At 45.3% G+C, this 24,657-nt stretch overlaps 1 protein-coding gene across 3 annotated transcripts in view; it reads right to left on the bottom strand.

The window, feature by feature from the left end:
- Nucleotides 1-13,121, bottom strand: part of Oga (O-GlcNAcase) — a 37,971-nt gene extending 24,850 nt beyond the window's left edge. For 2 of the 3 annotated variants that reach the window (XM_059257155.1, XM_059257158.1), the window contains exons 1-6: nt 12,977-13,121; nt 12,019-12,291; nt 6,902-6,953; nt 6,262-6,359; nt 2,646-2,776; nt 989-1,160 (exon numbers count right to left, since the gene is read on the bottom strand). In XM_059257155.1, the coding sequence (XP_059113138.1) occupies nt 989-1,160; nt 2,646-2,776; nt 6,262-6,359; nt 6,902-6,953; nt 12,019-12,217 (652 nt within the window). In that variant the 5' untranslated portion in view covers nt 12,218-12,291; nt 12,977-13,121. Of the gene's footprint in view, nt 1-988; nt 1,161-2,645; nt 2,777-6,261; nt 6,360-6,901; nt 6,954-12,018; nt 12,640-12,976 lie in introns of those variants that run through there. The other variant, XM_059257165.1, reaches the window with a different exon arrangement.
- Nucleotides 13,122-24,657: the final 11,536 nt, after the last annotated feature.

Genomic DNA, 24,657 nt, shown 5'->3' with positions numbered 1-24,657 from the left:
CCTTATAATCCCAGTCATTAGAAATGTATTTATTTTATAAGATTTTACATAAATTTAAGCTTTTTTTTTAAAAAAAAAAAAAAGCCTGACATGGTGATATATGCACATCACCCCAACTTTAATACCCAACTTGCTAGCCTGTGATACATGAGACCAAACCCAACATCCCCACCAGCAAAGAATTCTGAAGAAGTTATTTCTTACAACTAACATCTCTTCCTGCAAAACAAACAAAAGTGAGCTAGGCAGTGGTGGTCCACACCTAACCCAGGCAGAGGCAGGCAAACCTCCCTCTGGGGAGTTGGAGGCCAGCCTGGTCTACAGAGCAAGTTCCAGCACAACCAGGGCTACACAGAGAAACCCTGTTTCCAAAACAAAACAAAACAAAACAAAAATGTGAGTAAAGTTTATGGAGGTGAATCATGGGAGGTGAAAGATTAAAACATTTTCAATGGAAGAAAATTAAGTGGCACAGTGGTTATATTCTCTATTCTGACTACTAGAAATAGAACCCAGGTGAGTGGAGAAGTGAAAGGGTAGAAATCCATGGGCAGAAAAAGGGAACAAGGAGGAGGGAGGGAGACGTGAATAAGTCAAAATCATGTAAATTCCATTTTTTCCCCAGTTTTCATTTGATAACACGATTCTCCTCCTTTAACCTGGACAATGTAATGTTTACACCCTTCTAATACTAATAAGTACATAAAATCTCCAGCTTACTTTGGTAATACGAGGTCCTAAATTTTTCCTATGTTAAGACTTTGAGAAATGTCTTCTAAAAAAAATCGCTTTTATACACGAAGGGAAGGATGTAATAGGTCCACTACGAGGATCTTTTTCCCCCCACTTTGGTTTTTCAAGACAGCACTGGTTGTCCTCGGACTCATAGAGATCTACTTGCTCTGCCTCTTGAGTGCTGGGATTTGCCACCATCCCTGGCTTACATGGATCCAACACTAACTAAATACTGAATTATTATATACAATACCTGTAGGACAGAACAGGAACGTTTCCGGCTCTCCTAGGTACTGATAAATTTCATTTGTGATAGAAACTTGTGCATGTGCAAAAGAACTGAACACCTCTTTGTCTGCTGCACACATATTATGGTCAATATCATCAAAGAGCAAAGCAAATGACCTGCACCCAAACTGTGAGACCTTAGAAAAGAAAAACCAACACAATTATTAGTTCACCTCAGAGAAAGGAAAAATATTTTAAATATATACTAACAGTTATCTCAAAGTCAAATATTTCCCTTGGAATATCAAAGCATATCTGATCTTTTTACACTTTCACTGGCAGCAATTCTAAGTTAATATAGATAGTATCTTGAGACCCAATTTTCATTTTGGACTAAAAGGAGTATACGTTCCAACAATGTTTATACAAGGCAACCTATCCTAGAAAATCCAAGAAATTCATAAAATTATAGAAGTATGAACAAGTATACTCAATCTATGAACTAGTTAGGCCTTGCTCTAGTCTTGGAAAGCATACTAATTCTAAACAATTCCTTTTCAGAAAGGCCTAACTAGGCATCAGAATGAACACCATTTGATTAACAGGTAATTAACCTCCTCTTAAAAGTTCCTTCAGGAAAAGTTATCTTAAAATTGGGGGAATATGGTTATTGAAGCTAGAGCCTGGTAAACATAGAGCCATGCCAAACCCAACCTTACATTTTTTTAATTACTGTGTGTACGGAGTACGTACCACACTGCACACGTGGCAGACATACCAAAACCTTTTGGGAGTTGAATTCTCTTCCACCTCATTGAGGCAGGGTCTCTACTGCTGCCATCATGCTATGTACTACTACAAGCTAGTTGTCCCAGTGAGCTTCTGGGTAATTCTCCTGCACCCACCAAATTTCTTAGTTGGAATGCTGAGATTACAGATTCAAGCCACTGGATCCAGGTTTTTAAACGTAGGCTTCAAGAATCAATCTCAGATCTCCAGGCTCCTTCCTGAAGCAAGAGCTTTTACTCACCAAGCCATCTCTGCACTGGCTCCTAGTTTCCTTTTTTTTTTAAAGATCTATTTTATGTGTATGAGTTTGCCTGTATGTATGTCTGTGCACCACATGCATGCTATGCCCGCAGACACCAGCAGAGAGCACAAAATCCTCTGGGACTGCAGTTATAGATAATCATGAGCTGTCACGTGGGTACTGGGAACTGAACCCAGGTCCTCTGGAAGAGCAGCCAGTGCTCTTAACCACCGAGCTGTCTCTGCAGCCTCCTTCCCCTTTTTTAGAGAGGATCTCACACTGTAGGCCAAGTTGGCCTCAAATTCTTAGCAATTCTCTTACTTCAGACTTCAAATGCTGGAATATAATGAGTGGCCACACACTGCGTCTACGTTAAAGTTTTACTAGCCATGTCATGGCACCAGTATGAATCCTTGCTTGAAGAATAAAGCATGCGGTGGCGGCACACACCTTTAATCCCAGCACTCAGGAGGCAGAGGCAGGCGGATCTCACTGGTATTCTAGTTTTTTGACTGACAAATATTTCTCTACCCAGAATTATGAAAGTAATAGCTACAGAAATAAAGTATCAATTTGATTTCCTTTTAACACCATAAAGCAATTAAGAAAACTCCATTTCAGTAATAAGTCAGGAAAAATAAAAAAGAATTACCTGGTCCAATTTGCGTTTCAATGTTGATACTTCCTTGGGGTTAGAAAAGGTGATATCCAATCCTGGTGATATAGCATAGATGAATTCTATCTCATATTCTCGTGCAGCAGAGATGAGCGTCATCAGTTGCTCTAAAGAACAGAGCCGTAGTTTTAGGAAGCAACACAGAATGCTAAAAGAAACTTTGTAATTGAAGTTATTTCTTCCAATTTATAGTAAAGGAAAGGTTAAGAATTAAAATTTAGAAAGTATCATAAGTCACAGAAGTTTTTTTTTTTTTTTTTGTTTTTTTGGTTTTTCGAAACAAGGTTTCTCTTTGTAGCTTTGGAGCCTGTCCTGGAGCTCTCTCTGTAGATCAGGCTAGCCTCGAACTCACAGAGATCTGCCTGGCTCTGCCTCATTTTCAAATAGTTTCTTAAACTTTGGATACTGATACTCACTCGTTTGCCCCTACTGACTTTTTTAAATTTTCACTTGTGTGTGCACGCACTGCAACGTGTACACGGAGGACACGCACAGGAGTCAACCCTCTTCTTCCACCAGGAGTCCTGAGAATCAAACTCAGACTTCCAGGCTTAATGGCAGGCACCCTCACACAATGAACTACCTTCACTGGCCTCATCTTAAACTCCCCTCAACTATTTCTCCTAACACTTGAATGGTATAATGACTTTATTTTTTGGAGGGGGTTATCTGAATAAATGAAATTCCTAAGCTAAACTTACATAGCTCCATTTATCCTCTATCAATTACTCTTACACACAGCTATCACACTATCTACCGATATCCCTCATTCACTGAGCCATCTCACCAGCCCTTGTCTTGAACAAACAACTTCCCTGAGTTGTCAATTTTTTTTTTTTTTTTTTTTTTTTTTTGGTGCCTGTCCTGGATCTCGCTCTGTAGACCAGGCTGGCCTCAAACTCACAGAGATCCGCCTGCCTCTGCCTCCCGAGTGCTGGGATTAAAGGTGTGCGCCACCGCCGCCACCACCACCTGGCAATTGTTAATTGTTTTACCGACACAAACCATTTCCATTTCCCCTAGCATCTAAAGGTATAAGGACTTTTTGAGGGGTGAAGGAGTGTATCTGAGTAATTGATATAGTAAATAAATTAGCACAACTCCATTTACCTATCAACCAATCTATCACAACTATCACTATCCTCCATCGCTCTAATCTACCTGAAGCCAGGCTATGTAGATCAGGTTGGCCTCCAACTTGTGATGCTCCTGCCTCAGTCTCCTAAATGCTGGATTAGAATACCGGTGCAGATATGTGCTACCATGCTTGCCTCTACTGCTTTGTAACTTAAAGAAAATGCTTTTGTAAAAAAAATAAGCTTAAGTAATGTTCTTAATAATTCTAATACTTCATCATATCTATAGAAAAAAAATCAGATTTTAGCCTTTAAAATGATAGGCAATTTTCTGAAATTTAATATATTCCTATTATGTATCATAGGACATATCTCTGAATAAAATTCAATAGTATAAAATAGTCACTTAACTACAGTTTGAATAGTGAGCATATAAAATTGCATTACCAATACCATCAGAAAATAAAGGTATGTTTACTTACAGAGAATGGGAACCAGCACTAGACAGAGATAGGTAAGTGTCAGTGGCTTCATCACAATAAGAACACTTTCTGCAGTCACTGTCTTGGCTCCATCCATAACCATCTATCATGTTAGCTAAGCATGTAGTATTTAATTCTAAATACAAGATGTTTATTCATTCACTAAGTCACTAAAGAAAAGTGCCACTGGTCTGATTTACAAAGAAACCCACTTCTGCCTCCCAAACACCGGAATTAAAGGTGTGTGTCACCATGCGTGGCAGCTTGAATAAGTAATGGCCCCCACAGGCGCCTATGTTCCCCAGTTGGTGGAATTGTTTGGGAAGGACTAGGAGGTGTGGCCTTATTGGAGGTGTGTTACTGGTGGCCAGCTTAGATTTCAAAAGCCCGCATCATTCCCAGTTGCTCCCTCTGACTCATGCTTACGAATCGGGATGTAATCTCTCAGCTATCACTCCAGCCTGCCCACCCACTCCCATGTTCCCCATCATAATGGTCATGTACTCTCCAGAACTGTAAGCCCCTACTTAAACACTTTCTTTTATAAGTTGTCTTGATCATGTTTTGTCATAACAACTGAAAATTAAGACAATGGCCCCCCAAAATTAATTACATAAAATATTATTTATCTTGATTAAATTGAAGAGTCCCTCAAATTTGTACTCAAGGCAGGTGGCCTTATTTCTTTCTCCAAATCCTGTCTCTGGGTTTGGTACTTTGTCTAGTAGTTTGTGGTCCAAAGACCTCGAACAGAAATAAAGAATATGATCTTTGACCACAAAACACGTGAAGTCAGACTGGCACATCTATGAACCACAATCATAACTGTGACCTTATTATGCCACTTTAAATCTTCTTTAGCTCACACAGACTAGCTACCAGACAAGAGGAGAAACTACTCATAAACTAAAATACAATTTTTAGTAAGAGTCTAATATAACTGCCTTAAAACAATCCTCTCACTCACACATATATTTTGAATTCAATAAATGAAAAAAAAAAATTACCACCAGGCCATCAAGATGGCTAAGGATAAGAGTACTTGCCACTCAGTTGCCTTTAGCCTACTGGCTATGGGTGGGATAGGACCTCTGCTGGTCTTTTCTGTGTCGAACACACAGATTGCAAGCCCAGCGCCACTTTGAGATCTTTGGCAGTAGTTAACTCTGCAGCTCACACATGATTGACCTGTATGATAATGAGTATTCAGAGTATGTATACTCTAGTATACTCTGTGTATACTCTGGTAATGCCTGGGGGCGCTCACCAACCTAAGACAGAGCGCCTGTGTGGCCTGGGCAGGCGCCTCCACAACGGGTAAGGTGACCTGCTGACGTCCCATGCAACCTAAGCCAGAAGCTCATTTTTTACTAAAAAGGGGGACGGACCTGTAGTGCCCTGGCCCCCGTTTTGGGTAACTGTTGCCTTGCTTGCTGACCTTGACCTTGATATCCTCCCTATGCTAATTCCCTGCCGGTTTTACCCTACTGAAAGCTTAAGGGAAATTCCTTGTCTGTATATCCTGCATAATGGGCGTTAACAGCTTAGATGCCAGATTGTAAAACATAGGTAGCGAACTTCTGCCCTCTGGGGTTCTCCCATTGTGCTGTAAACCTGTATTTAAGACCTCCTCCCTCCTTCAATAAATGACATTCGGCAGAAAATAAAAATAAATAAATAAAGTTCTTGCCACATAGTCTGACACACAACATTCAATCCCTGATACCTTCATTTAAAAAAAGTAAACAAACTCGCCGGGCGGTTGGTGGCGCACGCCTTTAATCCCAGCACTCGGGAGGCAGAGCCAGGCGGATCTCTGTGAGTTCGAGGCCAGCCTGGACTACCAAGTGAGTCCCAGGAAAGGCGCAAAACTACACAGAGAAACCCTGTCTCAAAAAACCAAAAAAAAAAAAAAAAAGTAAACAAACTCCATACTTAAGCACCTGCCTGCACATGTGTGCAAGCTCAGGGGCATACATGTATGTAGACAGACAGACAGACAGACACACACACACACACACACACAAGGATTACCAGCTTCTTCCACTGAATACATCTCTCGCCAAAACATCCTATGTTTGTAGTCATCTTTTGGAGCATACAAGTACGTATTTAATTCCCATTTCTGAAGCCTTAAGAGAAAGAAAATAACAGATATATAAGTAGGCAACATTAATAGGCTATAAACCTCAATTTTCATGTTTTTGTGTGTGTGTACCTCTATCTCATAACAAAGCAGTAATATTCTACTGATAAACTTTAATTATCACTGGAATTTTTAAAATTTATTTAGTTTTATTTTATGTGCATTGGTGTGAGGGTGTCAGACCCCCTGGAACTGCAGTTACAGGATGTTGTAAGCTGCCATGTGAGTGTTGGGAATATGGGATTTGAACCCATGTCCTCTGGAAGAGCAGCCAGTGCTCTTAACCACTGAGCCATCTCTCCAGCCCTTAACAAATTAAAGATCACAAAGTACACCATCATACTAAGTCTTTAAAAAACGCAATACTGAATAAAGGAGACAAAACCCCAAACCTGTTCAACTTCCCCAGGCAAAGTGTGAAAACCACTAGCCTAGGCAAAGATGTTAGGGATTCAAAGAGAACAACTCCTGCTATGATACCAGCCTTAGCCGATATGTAAGGGTCTCCTCTGTGACACACAAACTCACCTTCTAAAGAGTTCTTTTCTCTGTTCCATTACCCAAGGTCTTCCATAAAACCCTAGAGTTAAAGGAAAATAAAATTACTCTCAGGTTTCAAAATGAAGTACAGCCTAAGAAAAAGGAGGTTACAAACCAAGGAAGCGCATTTTCTTTTTTTCTTTCTTTCTGAGACAGGGTTTCTTCTCTGTGTAGTTTCGGTGCCTGTCCTGGATCTCACTCTGTAGACCAGGCTGGCCTCGAACTCACAGAGATCCTCCTGCCTCTGCCTCCCGAGTGCTGGGATTAAAGGCGTGCATTACCACCACCCGGCTGGAAGTCCATTTTCTAAGCAACGCGGAGTCGTGACAACAGAGTTTACTGGGGAAACAGCCTGTCTCCCAAAGCTCCTGGGTCTGATCCCCAGGATGATCTTGAAAGAAAGAAATGGACAGAACACACCAGAATCTGAAAACTACTCAATAAAGCATTATTTATCTGTGAGTGGTGGTAAGAGGTACTTACTCCCTCTCTGCTCATAAATTTTCATATTTCCTATTATGACATTTATTAGGTGTAAGGTAGGGTTTTGTTTTTAGTGAGACATCTTGTCTCACTATGTAGCCCTGGTTGACCAAGATATTGTACAGGCTGTCCTCAAACTTGTAGCAATACTCCCACTTCTGCCTTCCAAGCACAGGAATTACATATAGGGAGTACCACCAAGGTAGCTAGTAAGAACCCAAACCTACCATGTTTATTGCCAGTAAGGACTCTTCACGCTTGCAGAGGATACAATTCAGTAACAGAGTACTGCTTTAGTATTCATTGAGACTACATACTAGGCAAGCACTCTATCACTGAGTGTTACTTTAAAGAGTAACTCTATCTGGCCGGGCGGTGGTGGCACATGCCTTTAATCCCATCAGAGGCAGGTGGATCTGAGTTCAAGGCCATCCTGAGCTACAGAGTGAGTTCCAGGAAAGGCTCCAAAGCTACACAGAGAAACCCTGTCTCAAAAAACAAAACAAACAAAAAAACAAAAGAGTAACTATCTTACAACTGGGGACAAAGTAGAGCAAACCAAATGTTAACACCAGAAGGGAGATTAAGATGGGCATGGTGACTCTCCAGTGGTCCCAGCGCGTAAGAGGCCCAGGCAGAATTAGCCTAAGTTTGAAGCCAGTCCCAACTACATAGTTGCAAGCTAAGTTAGGCTACAGTTTGAGACCCTGTCTAAAAAACTAAGAGGGAAGTTCAATTATTTCTAGAGGGGTGATTTTAAGAGCTACATAAGGCAATAAGATCAGAGAATTAGAAAAAGGTGTGTGTGGAGCTCCCTCAACTACACCTACACACACAATTTTTTGCAATAGAGTTGCTCTTTAGCCTAGGCTGATCTAGAACTTGTAGCCATCTCCCTACCTCAGCCTTCTAAGTGTGGAAATTCCAGATGTGAATCATCACACTTGTCTATGATCACCTTTTAAAAAAGTCTCTACAGGCCGGGCGGTAGTGGCGCACGCCTTTAATCCCAGCACTCGGGAGGCAGAGCCAGGCGGATCTCTGTGAGTTCGAGGCCAGCCTGGACTACCAAGTGAGTTCCAGGAAAGGCGCAAAGCTACACAGAGAAACCCTGTCTCGAAGGAAAAAAAAAAAAAAAAAAAGTCTCTACAACAAAAAAGGAACCAAATAATTAAGTAGCAGGCATACATTCACACTCACAATCCAACTGTGGTGCTGACCTGAACAATAAACTTTCAAGCACTCTTTAATTCCAGAACCAAGTTGTGAAAACGAAAAATTAGGATCGGGGTGTAGAGGTGGTAGCGCACCCCTTTAATCCCAGCACTCAGGAGGCAGAGGCAGGTGGATCTCTGTGAGTTCGAGGCCAGCCTGGTCTACAAAGAGAGTTCCAGGACAGCCAGGGCTGCACAGAGAAACCTTGTCTCAAAAAAAAAAGAATCAAAAAAGGGCTGGCAGTGGTGGTGCACGCCTTTAATCCCAGCACTCGTGAGGCAGAGGCAGGTGGATCTCAGTGAGTTCGAGGCCAGCCTGGTCTACAGAGCAAAATCCAGGACAGGCGCAAACCTACACAGAGAAACTCTGTCTCAAAAAACCAAACCAAACAAACAAACAAATAAATAAATAAATAATTTAAAAAGGATATAACTGACACCCTTGTATCCACTATTGGAAAAATAACTTCTACACTATTTTTCTAGTTACAGCTATTTTGCATTCAAGTGAAAACTGTAACTGTATGAAATAATGTCTAAAAAAATGGCTGATAGCAAAGCTGGCATTTAGAGCTCTCTGGCACACTAGGAACACCACTACAGACCTTTCAGCCAATCTAACCTTTCCCTCAAACCATCTCAGCCTAATCCTTAGCAAGAGATAAGGAAAACTCAGAAGCACCACGAAGATGATCAAAATAAGCTTTCTGGGGACAGCTAGAAGGTTCTGCAGATGAAGGCGGTTGCCAAGCCCGACAACCTCTGGGATCCACACACAAGGACTCCTGCAAACTGTCCTCTGACCTTCACAGGCATGCTGTATCTCACATGCTGTGCCTTGTCCATGGCCACCTCCCCTGCAAAACAGGTATTTTTTTAAAACCCTTCGAACATAAGCACCCTCCCATAGGAATTCTAATCCTAGGCAAATATTCTGTACCCCAAAAAGAATAGCACAACAATCAGCCATCGTTAAGCGCTAGCAGCATCTTCCAGTCTAAACTCTGAGTCTTGCCTGAATGTGTCTGTGCACATGTGGTGCCCTCAGAGGGAAAGGGGAGTGGATTCCCTGGAGTTACAGACTGTAACAGCATGAGAGATGGCTGTGAGGAACCATGTAGATGCTAGAAATCCAACCTAGGTCTCCTGAAAGAGTAACTAGTGCTCTCTACCGCTGAGCCATCTCTTAAGCCTCTAATCTTAACATTTTAATCTTCAGAAACTCTTTCAAAGTCAGGTTTATGGTCTGGATTAATTGGATCACAAAGAGAATGTACTATTAACACAAGAGTTAAAACCAACCAAGGTTTGAAGGACAAGAAGGAAAAAAAAAACCCCATCCTGGCAGTAACTACAGTATTTCCTATCCTTCACAGAATACTGCCAACCCAGAAGTACTAAATAAACTGGTGCTGGTTCAGTGCTCATACGAGAGGAGGAAAGCAGAACTGAAGACCGCTCCATTTTAGCGTACTTTAAGGAAGACTCACTTTTAATGCTATTCAAGAGAAACCAGTTTAAACCACAGTAAGCCCTCTCCTCCGTTTCTGGTTAACACACGGCCAGTTTCCTAACATTCACTTCGGCACAACTCATTTCGACTCCTCCTTTTGTTGTTGCTCAAATTTACTCTGTAACCCAGGCTGGCCTCAGACCCTCACCCTTCTCTCAGCCCACCAATGCTAGATTACGGACAGTATCAATCATGCACGGTTAGCTCTAAATTTGCTGTATCCCCTGAATCTTTTCCTACCACTCACCACCCTAGCATCTTTGACAACACACTCCTGTGAGGCAAGATCACTCAAGCCTTGAGCTGAGCGACAGCCTGGGACAGAAAGTGAATTCCAGGCCATGCTGGGATACTATGTGGGGGATACACACAACCAACCAACCAACCAACCAACCAAAAACCAACAACAAACAGCAAAAAAAAATTTACACCCAAACCGAGGTGGCGGCCTGTAATCCCAGCCACTCCAGCGGGCAGGAAGATCAGAAGTTCAAGGTCATTCCGTGCTTAAGCCAGCTTCTGACCCACCTGTCGGCAAACAACACAACTTGCATCTGTCTCCATTCAGACTATAGCGACTAACTCAACAGGAATTCATGCAGATCTTAATGATTTGTGTAATTTGTTCTAGACACACAGTTTTTGTCCGAAATAAAACTTCCATGCCTTCCCTGCCTTAAACAAAAATTCACTCTAGTTTTTCCAAAATCTTTCTGCACTCTAGCAAGCCCCGCACATACAGCACAAGTGTTTTCATAAATACTGACTCCAGTAGAAGTCTTCCCCTAAGTTTTGTAAAGTGATTTTGCTGAGCTGTTTCATGTCTTACTGTAGCTGCCAAGAATGCTCTCTCCCTGCAATTAATCTTCATCTAAAATACCATAACGACTATCTTTTATCTTTCAAATAGACTGGAAAAGCAGATGCTCTCAACCAAGAGGGGAATCCTACCTTTAGCTTTCTTGGTTTGAGTATTAGTTTTTATATTCTCCAGTAATGAGAGAATAAAAAAGAAAAAAGGACACAAACTAGGAAACTTTGGGTTTGCCAAAAACGTAAGGAAACTCAAACTACGATCTATCTAGTTAGGGAAAAGAACTAAGGTAATGTGCTCCCCAGAGTCAGTATCTGCCCATTCTTATTCAGAAACTGCAATAAGATCTTCTGGCAATCTTCCCTCACTACCAAAACGTCCCTCGTTCCTTTCAACTGTAAATGAGAAGACAGTAATTATAAAAATTAAATCTTTCACTGAATTCTAACTCCACATCACTGATGCTCAGAATGTTACAGTGAAATTTTCACACACACATACACAGTCAACAACTGGAAACATGACACTTTCTCGATTGCAAGTGAGTCTTCAGGTGGAAAGGAGGCTTGCAGGCCAGCAAAAAATATATATATATATCCTAAGCCTGGAGGAATTTATAGTGCCATAGGCCTACTGCGCTCCCCTTCACTCCTAAGTATACCTGTGTGGGCTGAATTCCTCCCCCCACCTCTATATGGGTGGGGACAGGAGCGTCGCACACATTTCCTCATTTGAAAGCAGACAACCCTGGGGACTAAGATCCCAAGGTACAAAGAAGCGAAACGGAGCCTGACAACAGGCTCCTTGCCACCGCCTCCTCCTCCACCGCCTGCCTGGCTCCAAGCCCACCGAGGGTGGGGTCAGGCTCCTCAAGAGCCAGCAGAGTCGGACGTTAAAGACTGGAGGAGGAAAAGAAGTATGCCCGCCGTCTTCTCTCGCCCCCACCACACCCGTGTCAGCAAGGGCAAGCTCCCGACCTGGGGGGAGCCCTACGAGGACCCACAAGCATGCGCCATCGGGGGGCGTGTGGGGGGGACACACAGGTGCCGAACACGGGGGCGGGGCTGGAAGGCGAACTCACCTTCCACCACGCCGCACAGGAACCTGCGGGTCCCTCCGGCCGCCCCGGTCACGGCCGCCGCCCCGGCTGCCGATGGGTTGTCTTCTCCGGGGGCCGCAGCTGCCGGCGGCGCCAACGAAGCCCCCGAGGCGGCGGCAGGATTGGCGCTGCGCTCGCTCTCCCGCTCCTCCAGCGCCGCCTGGCTCTCCTTCTGCACCATCCTCCTGCCGCCGGCCGCCGCCACCGCCGTAGCTCCTCTTCGGCCTCGGTCCGTTGGGCCACAGGCCCGGAGCCCTGCAAAGGGCCGCGGCTCCGAACGCGCGCCTCCCGGGCTCCTTCCCCTCCCCCTCCGCCCTTCCCCCTTCCTCTCGGCGGGGGCCCGAGTGCCCGGATGAGAAGGGCGGCGGCACCGGCTCGAGCCCTTTGTCAGCCGCTGCCTCCCCTGGGCTGGGAGTTGGGAGCCTAAGCGGAGGGCGAGACGGCCACCGCGTCTCCACGGAAGGAGGGCCGAGGCGCCTTCTTCGTCCTCAGCGGCCGGAGCCCCGCGAACACCCGCAATTCCTCGCCTATTTGCCCCCGGAGTCCCCAGGCTGCTTCTGCCGCTGCCTCGGCCGCCCGCTTCCTGTTTATCCGCACTGCGCCTGCGCCACAGACCGGCTCAGACCGGTCCCTAGCCCGGCTCCCCCGCCTTCCTTGGGATCAGCCCACTAGGCTTTATTTCGTAGGGGGAAACAGAACAAAGGGAGCCGTGCGCACCGGGGAGGTACGCGGCGGCGGGACGTACCATTGGGCTGTCCACCCTCCAGGATGCGGGCCACACTCTGGGACGGACCATTACCCCACCCGAAGGAGGGGAGCCTGGGAGGATGCGGCCGGCGGGGGGTTTGGGAGGAAGGTGGGGGGTGAAGAGGCGTTGACGCTCTCAGTGCGCAGGCGCCGAAACGATGCCTCTGGTCTTAAAGTGGTAGGAAACACTGACCTACTTTAGGAGATTCTTGTAATAGTTTGGCTCATCACGTCTGCCTGACCCACGCTCGGTTTTGTGAAGACACCATGCCAAGGAGCTCAGCTCACCCCTCTGTCTTGAGTCATTTTCTTCTCCTCCCCCTTCGGAGCTCACCCGTTTTAAGTTACGCAGGCAACTATTTATTGAGTTTGCCTCATCCTGGTCTTTGAGACCATTATGACCTCATAATATGGTTCAAACAAGCGAGTACACACAGTTTCTGCTTGATATCCTCTTCATTTGCTTCGGGAAGTCAGAGGAGATCACTCCTTGTTTGGGGAGAGACCGTGGTGTGAAATTCGCCGGACTACATATGGAGAAAGGGAAAACAAAAGTCTAATGAAGGTAGAAGAGGTGTGGAAGGCCGGTTTGCTATGGCGATGGGGGGGTGTGCAGTGTGTTTAAGGGGCATGATCCTTCTGGCTCAGCATCCACATTTCCTGGGAAAGCCTGCCTCCATGGGCTGCCTCCTGCTGCAGTTTGCTTTAGCCCTCTCAGAGTGCACTTGACATTGATGTTCTTTAAGAGATGTGCCGCAGTTTGGGAATAAACCTCTCATTTTCAACATTAAGACAGCAGTTTATTTTATACTTCAGCGTGGTAGCTCCAGGGACGTTGATGAGATGTGCATGGCAGGTGGGAGCTGCCATGCCAGGTTTATGCTGTGCTGGGTATCCAACCCAGGACCTTGTACATGCTAAACGAGCACGCCAGGGATTTTGTATTTTCATTTATTTTGTGTGGGTTCACATGCCATGGCTCATGGTGCAGTCAGAGGTCAACTTTTGGAAGTCTGTTCTCTCCTACCCTTTTGCAGATCCTGGGGCTCAAACTCAGGTTGTTAAGCTCAGACTGGGCAGGGACCTTTACCTGCTGAGCCACTGCCAGCCCCACCCAGGACTTTTCATTCATTTATTTATTTTTCATGTGTGTGCCACATTTGTATGGGTGGGTACCTGGTGCGGGGCAGCGGAAGAGGCAGTTGTGAGCCACTGGACATGGGTGCTGGGAACTGAACTCAGGTCCTCTGGAAGAGCAGCACCTTAATGGCTGAGTCATCTCTCCAGCCTCCCCACACCCATTCGGGAGCTTTGAACAGTTCTCAGTCCTGGACTGTTGAGATGAGAGTTAGCAGCCAAAAAGAAGTACTTCCCTCGTCCTCCTCCCTCCTCCTCTCCCTGCCTCTGCCTTCATAGTGTTTGGGTTATAGGCATATCGTTTCTTGTGTTTCTTTTGAGACAGGGTTTCCTTAAGTAGCCCAGGCTAGTCTGGAAACCATTCAGGTCAGCATTCACCACTATTGCTAGCTGAAGAGCATTTATTTTTTTCCTTCCGGGTGGTAATCAAACCCAAGGCCTCATACGCTATGCAAGTGCTCTACCCCTTAGCTGTGTCCCCAGACCTGAAGGGTGTGACTCTTAACCACTCAGCTAGTACACATTCTCCATTCAACGCTTACCCACACCTGCCCCTCCTTTTCACCCACAAGAGGTACCAGTGAGGACTGGAGAAATTGCTCCACAGCTAAAGGCACTGATACTCTTCCAGAGAACTGGGTTTGATTTCCAGTACTCACATGGTGGGTCACTGTCATCTGTAACTCCGGTTGGGGTGTGTGTGTGTGTGTGTCCAATGCCCTCTTCTATCCTTCGTTGGCACTACACACAGTGGTGCACAGATATATGTGTGGCAAAACACCCACACACATTAAAAAAAAATGTAAAATTAAAAAGGTACCAGTACTCAGGAAGCCTCTGCTACATATTTGTGGGATGAATGAGATAGGTCCTTGCATTCACAGATTATATTTTAGCTACAGAAACAGACATTCATTCAGTACAGGGACTGGAGAAATGTCTCAAGAGGATCTGAGTTCAGTTCCCAGCACCCACACCAGGCAGCTCACAACCCAGCACCTGCACACACACACACACACACACACACACACACACACACACAATCGGTGGCACACACTCTTAACCCCAGCACTTGGGAGGCAGAGGCAGTTACACAGAGAAACCATGACTCAGGGGAAGAAAAAAGCTTAGATTATGCTTGTCTTCTCCATCTCAGTACACAGAACCTCTACTTCCTTGCTCTTTCCAGACCATCCTTGTGTGCTCTGGCTGAGGGGCACTTCTCAGCTCAGTAGCAATTCTGTTTCCGATTTCAACTTCCACCATACTTGGATTGACCCTAAAATCTGGAGTCTGGCTCTACACTTGATCCAACTATGTCCATGTTCATTCATCCAATGAGACAATCATTTATTAAAACTGGCAGATTATAGGTGGACAGTGGTGGTGCCTTTAATCCCAGCACTCAGGAGGCAGAGGCAGGCAGATCTCTGCGAGTTCAAGGCCAGCCTGGTCTACAAAGTAAGTTCCAGAACAGCCAAGGCTGAAAAACCACAGCCCCACACCCCCACACAGAGGCATGAATGCATAAGCACACTAGAACACACACACACACACACACACACACACACACACACACACACACACAATGGCCAACTCTTGGGACAGGGGTTAGGATGGTTAGACTTAGTCCAGGTACCCAGGAAGCTCAAAGGAACTTGAGTATAATGGAGAAAACACAAAATTACCCAAAATACATGATTACAAGCTGGCAAGTACCAAGAAGGAACAGGACAGAGCACCAGGACAGCAGTGTCGGGTTCTTTAAATTAAGCATGGCCTCCATCGCTCACACGCTGGTTTGCTGGGTTTTCAAGTGGGGTGTGTGTGTGTGTAGGGGTACAGGTACACACTGTGCACATGACTGTGGAGGTCAGAAGACCACCTTGGGTGTTAAGAAGCTGCCCACCTTGCTTTTTCAGACATAGTCTCTCACTGGCCTAGAACTCACCAACTAGGCTAAGCTGGCCAGCCAAGGAACTCCAGGGGTCTGCTTCTCTCTACCTCCACAGCACTGGGATTACAAGCACGTGCCACCATACTCAGCCATCTCCTCAGCCCTATTTGTTTGTGGGAGACCAAGTCACTGTGTAGCCCTTGCTGTCCTTAAACTTGATCCCTCAGCCTCTGCCTCCCAGGGCCAGGCTCTAAGCAGGTGTCACTACACCAAGGCACACACAAACCTTAACTTCGAGGCCACCCTAGACAGGGTTAGGCTTGGAACGGAGCCCAGTCTGACTTTGTGCCACACACTTCCTAGAGAGCCTCAAGCTAGTCCATTTCCTGAGCTGAAAAGGGAAAACGGAAGCCTGGGCATGATGGCTAAACCTTGAACCCAGCAACTGGGGAACCAGATGCAGAAGGATCCTGAGCTGTGGACCAGCCTAGGCTACATAATGAGACTGATTCTGGTAGGTAGCCACTGAAGATGGATCCTTCCCTCCTAATCAGCTTTGGATTGCATCTCCTGTTTCCCTGGAAACACTAGAACTGGATGTGTCACAAGTGCCTCTCCTTAAGAGTCAAATACCAGGGCAGGTGAGATGGCTAAGGGCACAAAGGTGCCTGGGCTTGTGGTGAGTGGAGAAAATGACTCCTGGCAAATTGTCCTCTGAAGGAGTGTGCGTGTGTGTGTGTGTGTGTGTGTGTGTGTGTGTGTGTGTGTGTGTGAGAGAGAGAGAGAGAGAGAGAGAGAGGATAAAAACCTTTTGAAGATGTAAAATAGCATATGAGAAAGCAGAGGCATCAAGACTCTGTTGAGCCCCTTTTAGGGAAAGCTAATTTCTCCAGGTCAAAAGAAGAGACTCTCTGGCCTTGGGTAGAACATTCCATCCTGCTCTGCCCCAGCACTAGAACATTATATACTGTTGCCGCCTCCTTTAGAATTAATCCAACTGGAAGCTGATCGTAACTTTTCTATTTATCTCTTCTTCAGACACCAGCCCAGTCCTAAGCATGCTTGCCCTGACACTCTAGGCTTTCTCTCTCTTTCTCTGAAACCTCCCTCCCTCCTTGCCAACCTCTACTGCTGAACCTGCCAGCTTTCTTGGAGCTCACTCAACAAGACATGACTCCATTTTCCTCTCCATTTTGTTCCTCTCAGTAGCTGTAGAGATGTACACCTTGACTGCCCTGGTTTCAAGTTGTTGTTGTTTCAAACTAAGAAAATAGTCCTTGAGCTTAAAATTAAGAAGGAGGGGCTGGAGAGATGGCTCAGAGGTTAAGAGCACTGACTGTTCTTCCAGAGGTCCTGAGTTCAATTCCCAGCAACCACATGGTGGCTCACAACCATCTGTAATGAGATCTGGTGCCCTCTTCTGTCTTGCAGGTGTACACGCAGGCAGAACATTGTATACATAATTAATAAATAAATCTTTAAAAAAAAAATAAAATAAAATTAAGAAGGAAAAAAAGGAGGGGGATCTAATTGGGCCTGACAGTCACCTGAGGAACACAGATTCACCTGTAGACAAAATAAGAAAATGGGAGGAATAATTATCCCTTTAAGTCAGTGGTTCTGAACCTTCCCAATGCCCTTTAATACAGTTTCTTTTTTTTCTTTTTTTTTTTCTTTTTTCTTTTTTTTTTTTTTTTGGTTTTTCAAGACAGGGTTTCTCTATGTAGCTTTGTGCCTTTCCTGGAACTCACTTGGTAGTCCAGGCTGGCCTCGAACTCACAGAGATCCGCCTGGCTCTGCCTCCCAAGTGCTGGGATTAAAGGTGTGCGCCACCACCGCCTGGCTAATACAGTTTCTTATATTGTGGTGATCCACAACCATAAAATTATTTTCGTTGCTACTTCATAACTGTAATATTGATACTGTTATGAATCATAATGTAAACATCTGTGTTTTCTGATGGTCTTAGGTGACCCCCGTGGAAGGAACCCCTAAAGGGTCGAGACCCACAGCTTGAGAACTTCTCCCTTAAAGAGACAATGTAGCTCCAAAGCCCTCTCCTTCAGTGCAGTTGTGTGCAGACCTTCATTGCTAAGCCTGCCAGATTTTCTTGGCCATAACTTTGCCATTTCCTCCTTTCACCTCTCATTTGAATGCCAGCCAAAACTCTAAGCATAGTTGTCTCGATACACCCGGCTTTCTGATTCCTTGGAAGATTCCCTTGCTTTTTTTCTACAGTTTGCAGACCACCATTTGTGATTGTCTTAGTTAGGTTTTTATTGCTGTGATGAGACACCATGACCACGGCAACTCTAATAAAGGAAACAGTTAATTGGGGTGGCCTGCTTACAGTTTCAGAGGTTCAGTCCATTATGATCATGAAGGGGAGCATGGCCGTGTGCAGGCAAACATGGTTGTTGGAGCAGAGAGCTACATCTTGCAGGCAACAAGTTGACTGATGGGGTTGGGGATTTAGCTCAGTGGTAGAGTGCTTGCCTAGCAAGCTCAAGGCCCTGGGTTTGGTCCTCAGCTCCAAAAAAAAAAAAAAAAAAAAAAAGAGTTGACTTGCTGTGGGATGGTCTGTATGTCAAATCTGTTGCTCTGATTGGTCAATAAATAAAACACTGATTGGCCAGTGGCCAGGCAGAAAGTATAGGCGGGACTAACAGAGGAGAATTGAGAGAACAGGAAACTGAGTGAGGAGACACTGCCAGCCGCCACCATGACAAGCCGCATGTGAAGATGCCGGTAAGCCACGAGCCATGTGGCAAGGTATAGATTTATGGAAATGTATTAATTTAAGCTGTAAGAACAGTTAGCAAGAAGCCTGCCACGGCCATACAGTTTGTAACCAATATAAGTCTCTGTGTTTACTTGGTTGGGTCTGAGCAGCTGTGGGAACTGGCGAGTGACAGAGATTTGTCCTGACTGTAGGCCAGGCAGGAAAATTCTAGCTACATTGACTGACAATCACACTGAGTGAAGATTGAGAAAAAGAGACCTCAAAGTCTGCTCCCACAGTGACACTTCCTCCAACAAGGCCACACCTACTAATAATGCCACTCCCTTTGGGGGCCATTTTCTTTCAAACCGCCACACTGACCTTAACTCAAAATTTTCTTCCTAGCCCGGCGTTGGTGGTGCACGCCTTTAATTCCAGCACTTGGGAGGCAGAGCCAGGCGGTTCTCTGTGAGTTTGAGGCCAGCCTGGTCTACAAAGTGAGATCCAGGACAGGCACCAAAACTACACAGAGAAACCCTGTCACAAAAAAACAAAAACAAAAACAAAACCCAGCAACAAAAAATCTTTCTTTCTCTTCTCCATCACCCTCCTCCTGGCAGCTGCCAAGATTTACAGCTTGCTGGCCATATTGTTTTTCTCCCATATGCTAGTTAAATGATCCTTCTGAGCTTCCTTCTAAGTTAATTTGAGACTTAGAACTCCCAGAAGGGGGCTGGAGAGATGGCTGAGCTGTTAATTCCAGTACCAGGGAATCTGGTATCCTCACACAGACATATATGCAGGCAAAACACCAATGCACATAAAATAAAGATAAATTAAAAAAAAAAAAAAGAACTCCCCTGGTAACAATTTCAGGAACAAACATCAACAGCAGCAACATCAAAAAAAAAAAAAAAAAAAAAAAAGGAAATCTAGGGATATACTCAATACTAGTTAATAGGTTCTTAACTTAGGATCTGTAGATGAACTTCAGGGGTCCAAAGTTTATGAGAGTGGACTGTAGGGTACAGCTCAGTGGTACAGTATTTGTACAGTATATACCAGACCCTGGGTTTCATGCTCAGCAACCTCTCAAAACAAAACAGTGGGGGGGGGGGGCGGGGAAGCAAATGGAAATTTGGCTCCCCACTGCCCACTGCCTTTAACTGGACACCCAAGGACCCGACATGAGGAGCCGACGATTCTCAGATGAGATGCACAGGAGAAACAGACAACAAAATGACTCTGGAAATAGAGTGTTGCTTTCTGTGATGCTGGGGATCGAACCCAGGGCCTCGAACATGCTGAGTGCTCACTCTACTCTAGCCCTACAGGGAGTTTTTGCTTCTTTGAAACCAACTCTCCCTTGACCTTGTCAGGCCTCACTTCCTCTTTTGGATGAGTCAGCACAGAATGGAGTTCCCGAAAAAGGAAGGAGGAAACTACCATTAGCCACTCTCCATTCAGGATACAGTGCAGAACACAAGCACTAAGGAAGCCTGTCGTCGTCCCCCCCCCCCCCGTCCCCCCCCCGTCCCCCCCCCGTCCCCCCCCCCCCCCCCCCCCCCCGACACAGGGTTTCTCTGTGTAGCTTTGCACCTTTCCTGGGACTCACTTGGTAGCCCAGGCTGACCTCAAACTAACAGAGATCCGCCTGGCTCTGCCTCCCGAGTGCTGGGATTAAAGGCGTGCGCCACCACCGCCCGGCAGAAGCCTGTTCTTAATGACAGCATGAAATCTGCAGGCAAATGGATGGAACTAGAAAATATCATCCTGAGAGAGGTAATCCAGACTCAGAAGGACAAACATGGTATGAACTCACTCACAAGTGGATACTAGATATAAAGCAAAAGACAATCAGACTACAATCCACAGAACCAGGGAGGCTACCTAGCAGGGGGGACCCTAGGATGATTGTGGCTTATAATAAGTTTTGGTTTTACCCAATCACTGGGCAAGCTTCAGTGAAACATTTCACTATTAGGATAAGAATTTGTACTGTATCAAGCTGATGAAAGAAAATGCTGGCCATACTTTCAGGAGGGGAGGCTAAAATCTTTTTAGATTATGGTTTAGCCTACAGAAAAATGTCTGAAATTTAAAAAAAGAAACAAAGAAAAATAAAAAAAAAAATGTCTGCCGTAAATCGAACAGTGAAGGGGAAGATGAATAAGAATCTCACTTACACAACTCAAGTAAAACATAGCTCTCTGAACAGAAGAAGATGAGTTTCTTCTGTATCCCAGAATCTAATCAATATTTATATGTATAATTCAGCTATCATTTGGCTTAAAAGGGCTTATTGGGAAATGTTATTGTGGAGGGCCCCAAAAAAAACAGCTTGACCACACAGCAGCCATGACAGGCTTAGGGGCCTAGACACAACTTCTGTAAAAGGCTTACTGGCAGGCAACATCCAGACCCAGGAAAAGCCTTAAGCTGGTACCACCCAGGGATCCACCCAGGGGTGAGGAAGTACCTGACACCCCAAACATTCCAACCATTAGATAAGGTGGCCAGATGTCCTTGAGTCTAGCACAATTGTTTTTTTGTTTTACAGATACCACTAGACAACTGTCAGCCAATCAGGGTCCTGGACTCTGGAAATCCCCTCACCCCAATCTCTGCTATGATAAAAACTCTGCCCCATCTGAGCTCAGGGCTCTCTGTTCTCACCTCTGTGTCAGACAGACAGAGGGACCAAGCTCCAGAGCTCGAAATAAAGGCTCTTTGCTTTTACATGCGGGATTTGGTCTCTGTGGCAGTCTTCTGGGGGTCCCTGCAATCTGGGCATAACATCATTTTTACTATTTTTTACAGAGAAAATATTTTCTAGTTTCAAATAACTCTGGACTTTGGAATTTTAACCTGTTTTTATGTTAAAAAAACAAAAAACATTTAAGTGGAAAATGCTGAAGGACCACTGAACTCAATGTTGTATTTACATATCTATATATGTATAAAATAATGATTATAAATGTTTGTTTAAAAAGGAGAAGTGCAAATGTGAATTTAACAAGAAGTTGTTGATTTTCAACACTGTACACAAACTCCTTTGTTACAAATAGATATTTATGCTTCAACAAAAAAAAGGCAAAAAAAAAAAAAAGATGAAAAAAGGAAGCCTGTTCTTGCCTCAGGGAGCCTACACTGAGTCACTCCATTTCATCCCATGATGATTTCTATAATGGCAGCACCAGTTTACATTTGGTGGAAGAAAGTTTTTCGAGACAGGGTTTCTCTGTATAGTCCTGGCTGTCTTGGAACTTGCTTAGTAGCCCAGGCTGGCCTCGAACTCAGAGATCAGCCTGCCTCTGCCTCCTGAGTGCTGAGATTAAAGGTGTGCGCCACCACTGCACAGCTCACTTCTTTTTTAAAGTAAGTTTTATTTACTTATTTATTGTTCACTGGTGTTCCGCCTGCATGTGTGTCTGTGTGAGGGTGTCAGATCCCTTGGAACTGGAGTTACAGACAGATGTGAGCTGCCATGTGGTGCTCTTAACTGCTGAACCATGTCTCCAGCCCCTGGAAGAAAATCTTAAATCACATTTATTACCACTTGTGAATTCGTGACATGGTATGCATGTGGTGATCAGAGGGCAATTTGTGGGGCCCAAGGGGTCGAACTCCAGTCATTATCATACTTTTCACTAAGACATTGTGGAATATCTGTTTACACTGTAAAGATGTGTCTTTGCCAAGACGCTTTCTGATTGGTTTAATAAAGAGCTGAATGGTCAATAGCTAGGCAGGAAGAGGTTAGGCGGGACTTCTGGGGACAGAGAGAACTCTGGGAAGAAGAAAGGCGGAGACATCAGGAGATGCAGAGCAAGCAGGATGTGCAGGAGGAGAAGTAACAGCCACTAGTCATGTGGCAGAATGCAGATTAATATAAATGGGTTAATTTAAGTTATAAGGTAGTTAGAAACAAGTCTAAGCTATAGGCCAAGCTTTCATAATTAATAAGAAGGCTCCATGTCATTATTTGGGAGCTGGCAGGACAGTGAAACACTTGTTACAACATAGACACCTTTGCGCTACTGATACACATATACAGAGGCAAAGTCGCAGTGTTTACACAAGGGAACTTTCATTAGAGGCTGAAGGGACCTGAAAGGCTGTCTTGAGAAGCCCATGCTCATGCTCGTGGGGATGTACTCCTCCTATTTCTTCCCTTTCTCTTTAACATAGATCTAACTTGTTGGGATGGATGGGTGGGATGTGTGTGCCATGTGCATGGGTGGAGGTCAGAGGACAGCTTGTGGGAGGTGGGTCTCTCCTTCCACCATTTTGGTCCCCCAGAGGGAACTCAACTCATCAGGCTTGGCGGCAAGCATCTTTACCTGCTGATCCATCTCACTGGTCCTGAACTCCCTTTTTAATAATCCCCAACTCTGCTTCATTTAAGGCGGGAAGGGAGGGAAGGAGAGAGTACTTCTCAAAAGACAGCATTCTCAGTAACTCAATTTGCAATTCAATTTTTAAGAATGTTACCAAAGTTGGGGTGGTGGTGGCACCCGCCTTTAATCCCAGCACTGGCAGGCACAGCCAGGCAGATCTCTTGTGAGTTCGAGGCCAGCCTGGTCTACAGCGCGAGTTCAGGACAGGCTCCAAAGCTACACAGAGAAACCCTGTCTGGTGGGGTGGGGGGGAGAATGTTCGCCAAAGCTGGGCATGGTGGAACATGCCCACAATCCCAGCATTTGGAAGGCACAAGTAGGAGGGTAGGAGTTCAAGATCGTCCTTGGCTACAGAGGGAGTTTGAAACTAACTGCATGAGATGCTATCTCAAGCATTAGAAAAAAAAAAAAAAAAAAAAAAAAGGTTTGCCAGAAAGGTAGCTTGCCTTGCCTCTAGGAAACCTCTGACTGAGATGGACGGTGGCCATTAGGAGGGAAATAGGAGGGGAAAGCTGGTTCCCTCGCCCACAGGTCTGAGATGTGTTTCTGTAAGCATACATGTGGCTAATGGAAAAGAATCTGAAAAGCTCCCCCATATACACTGCACCGCACCGTCTTTCCAGTGGAACGAACAGCTTTGTCATTTACGTGTGGACAGAGTCCACTCACAGCAGCTCTTCCTTATGCTGGCTGGTGCCAGGTGTTTACTCAGCCATAAAGCATTGAAACAGTGGGGCCACATGCCTGTGATCCCAGCACTTGAGAGGTGTAGATTCAAGAAGGCTCAGAGTTCAAGACCATGCCCACCTACTACATAGTGAGTTTGAAGCCAGCCTGGCTACATGACATCTTGCCTCAAAAAACACCACCCGGAGAAAGGAGGAAGGAAAACTATGCCGTCTGGATTTAAAGAAAGGGGGAGCAGCACTCAGGAGGGTGGCCCCTCCCCCTCACCAGCTGCAGCACTCGGGAAAGTGGCCCCTGCACCTCACCTGGGCACACACTGGAGCTGGCCCTGGTGGTGTAGGTGTGCCGACCATGAGGGCGTGAAAGAGGCAGTGCAGGAGAGCTCACCCTGGTGGTGAGGACTAGGGAGAGCCGGCTGGCTGACCAGCCCTGCAACTACCCAGGTCCAGAACCAGGGTTACATGGAGGCCCACCGCAACACCCACCCCATCTGTGATCTGCCAGAGCACATGAAGGGACCGGTCCTGCACACCCAAAGCTTCAGGATCTCCATGATACAGGGCAACAGCAGGATAACCAAGAGGAGTTCCAGTGAGGGCCCAGCATCGATGTAGCAGAAACCAGAGGCCTCGAACCAGACCTTGAACCAATGACTCTTTGCAGTGAACACTTGCAAGTAAAGATATATGGATAAAAGGGTTAACTGTGTGACTCACTGCTTCTACAATGAGATTTTTTTTTTCTTTTAAATTTTATTTTTTTGGGGGAGGTTACAAGGGCAGAGGGTAGATATGAAGGGACAGGGATTGAAATGCATGATGTGAGAGACACAAAGAATAATAAGAAGGTTTAAAAAGTGTGTGTTTTGTGTGTGTGGGGGGATACAAAAATAGTGTACAATTTCTCTCATATGCAGAATCTAGAATTGTACACACACACACCACCCCAAACAAAAAGGGAGACTACTGGGATGGAAAGGGGAGACCAGCAAGGTGGGTGAGGGAAGGCAGCTGAAAGGGTGTGTATGAGCA

Source organism: Peromyscus eremicus, chromosome 1 (assembly GCF_949786415.1).
Source record: "Peromyscus eremicus chromosome 1, PerEre_H2_v1, whole genome shotgun sequence".
Taxonomy (NCBI): domain Eukaryota; kingdom Metazoa; phylum Chordata; class Mammalia; order Rodentia; family Cricetidae; genus Peromyscus; species Peromyscus eremicus.
This window is presented reverse-complemented; position numbering and strand designations above follow the sequence as displayed.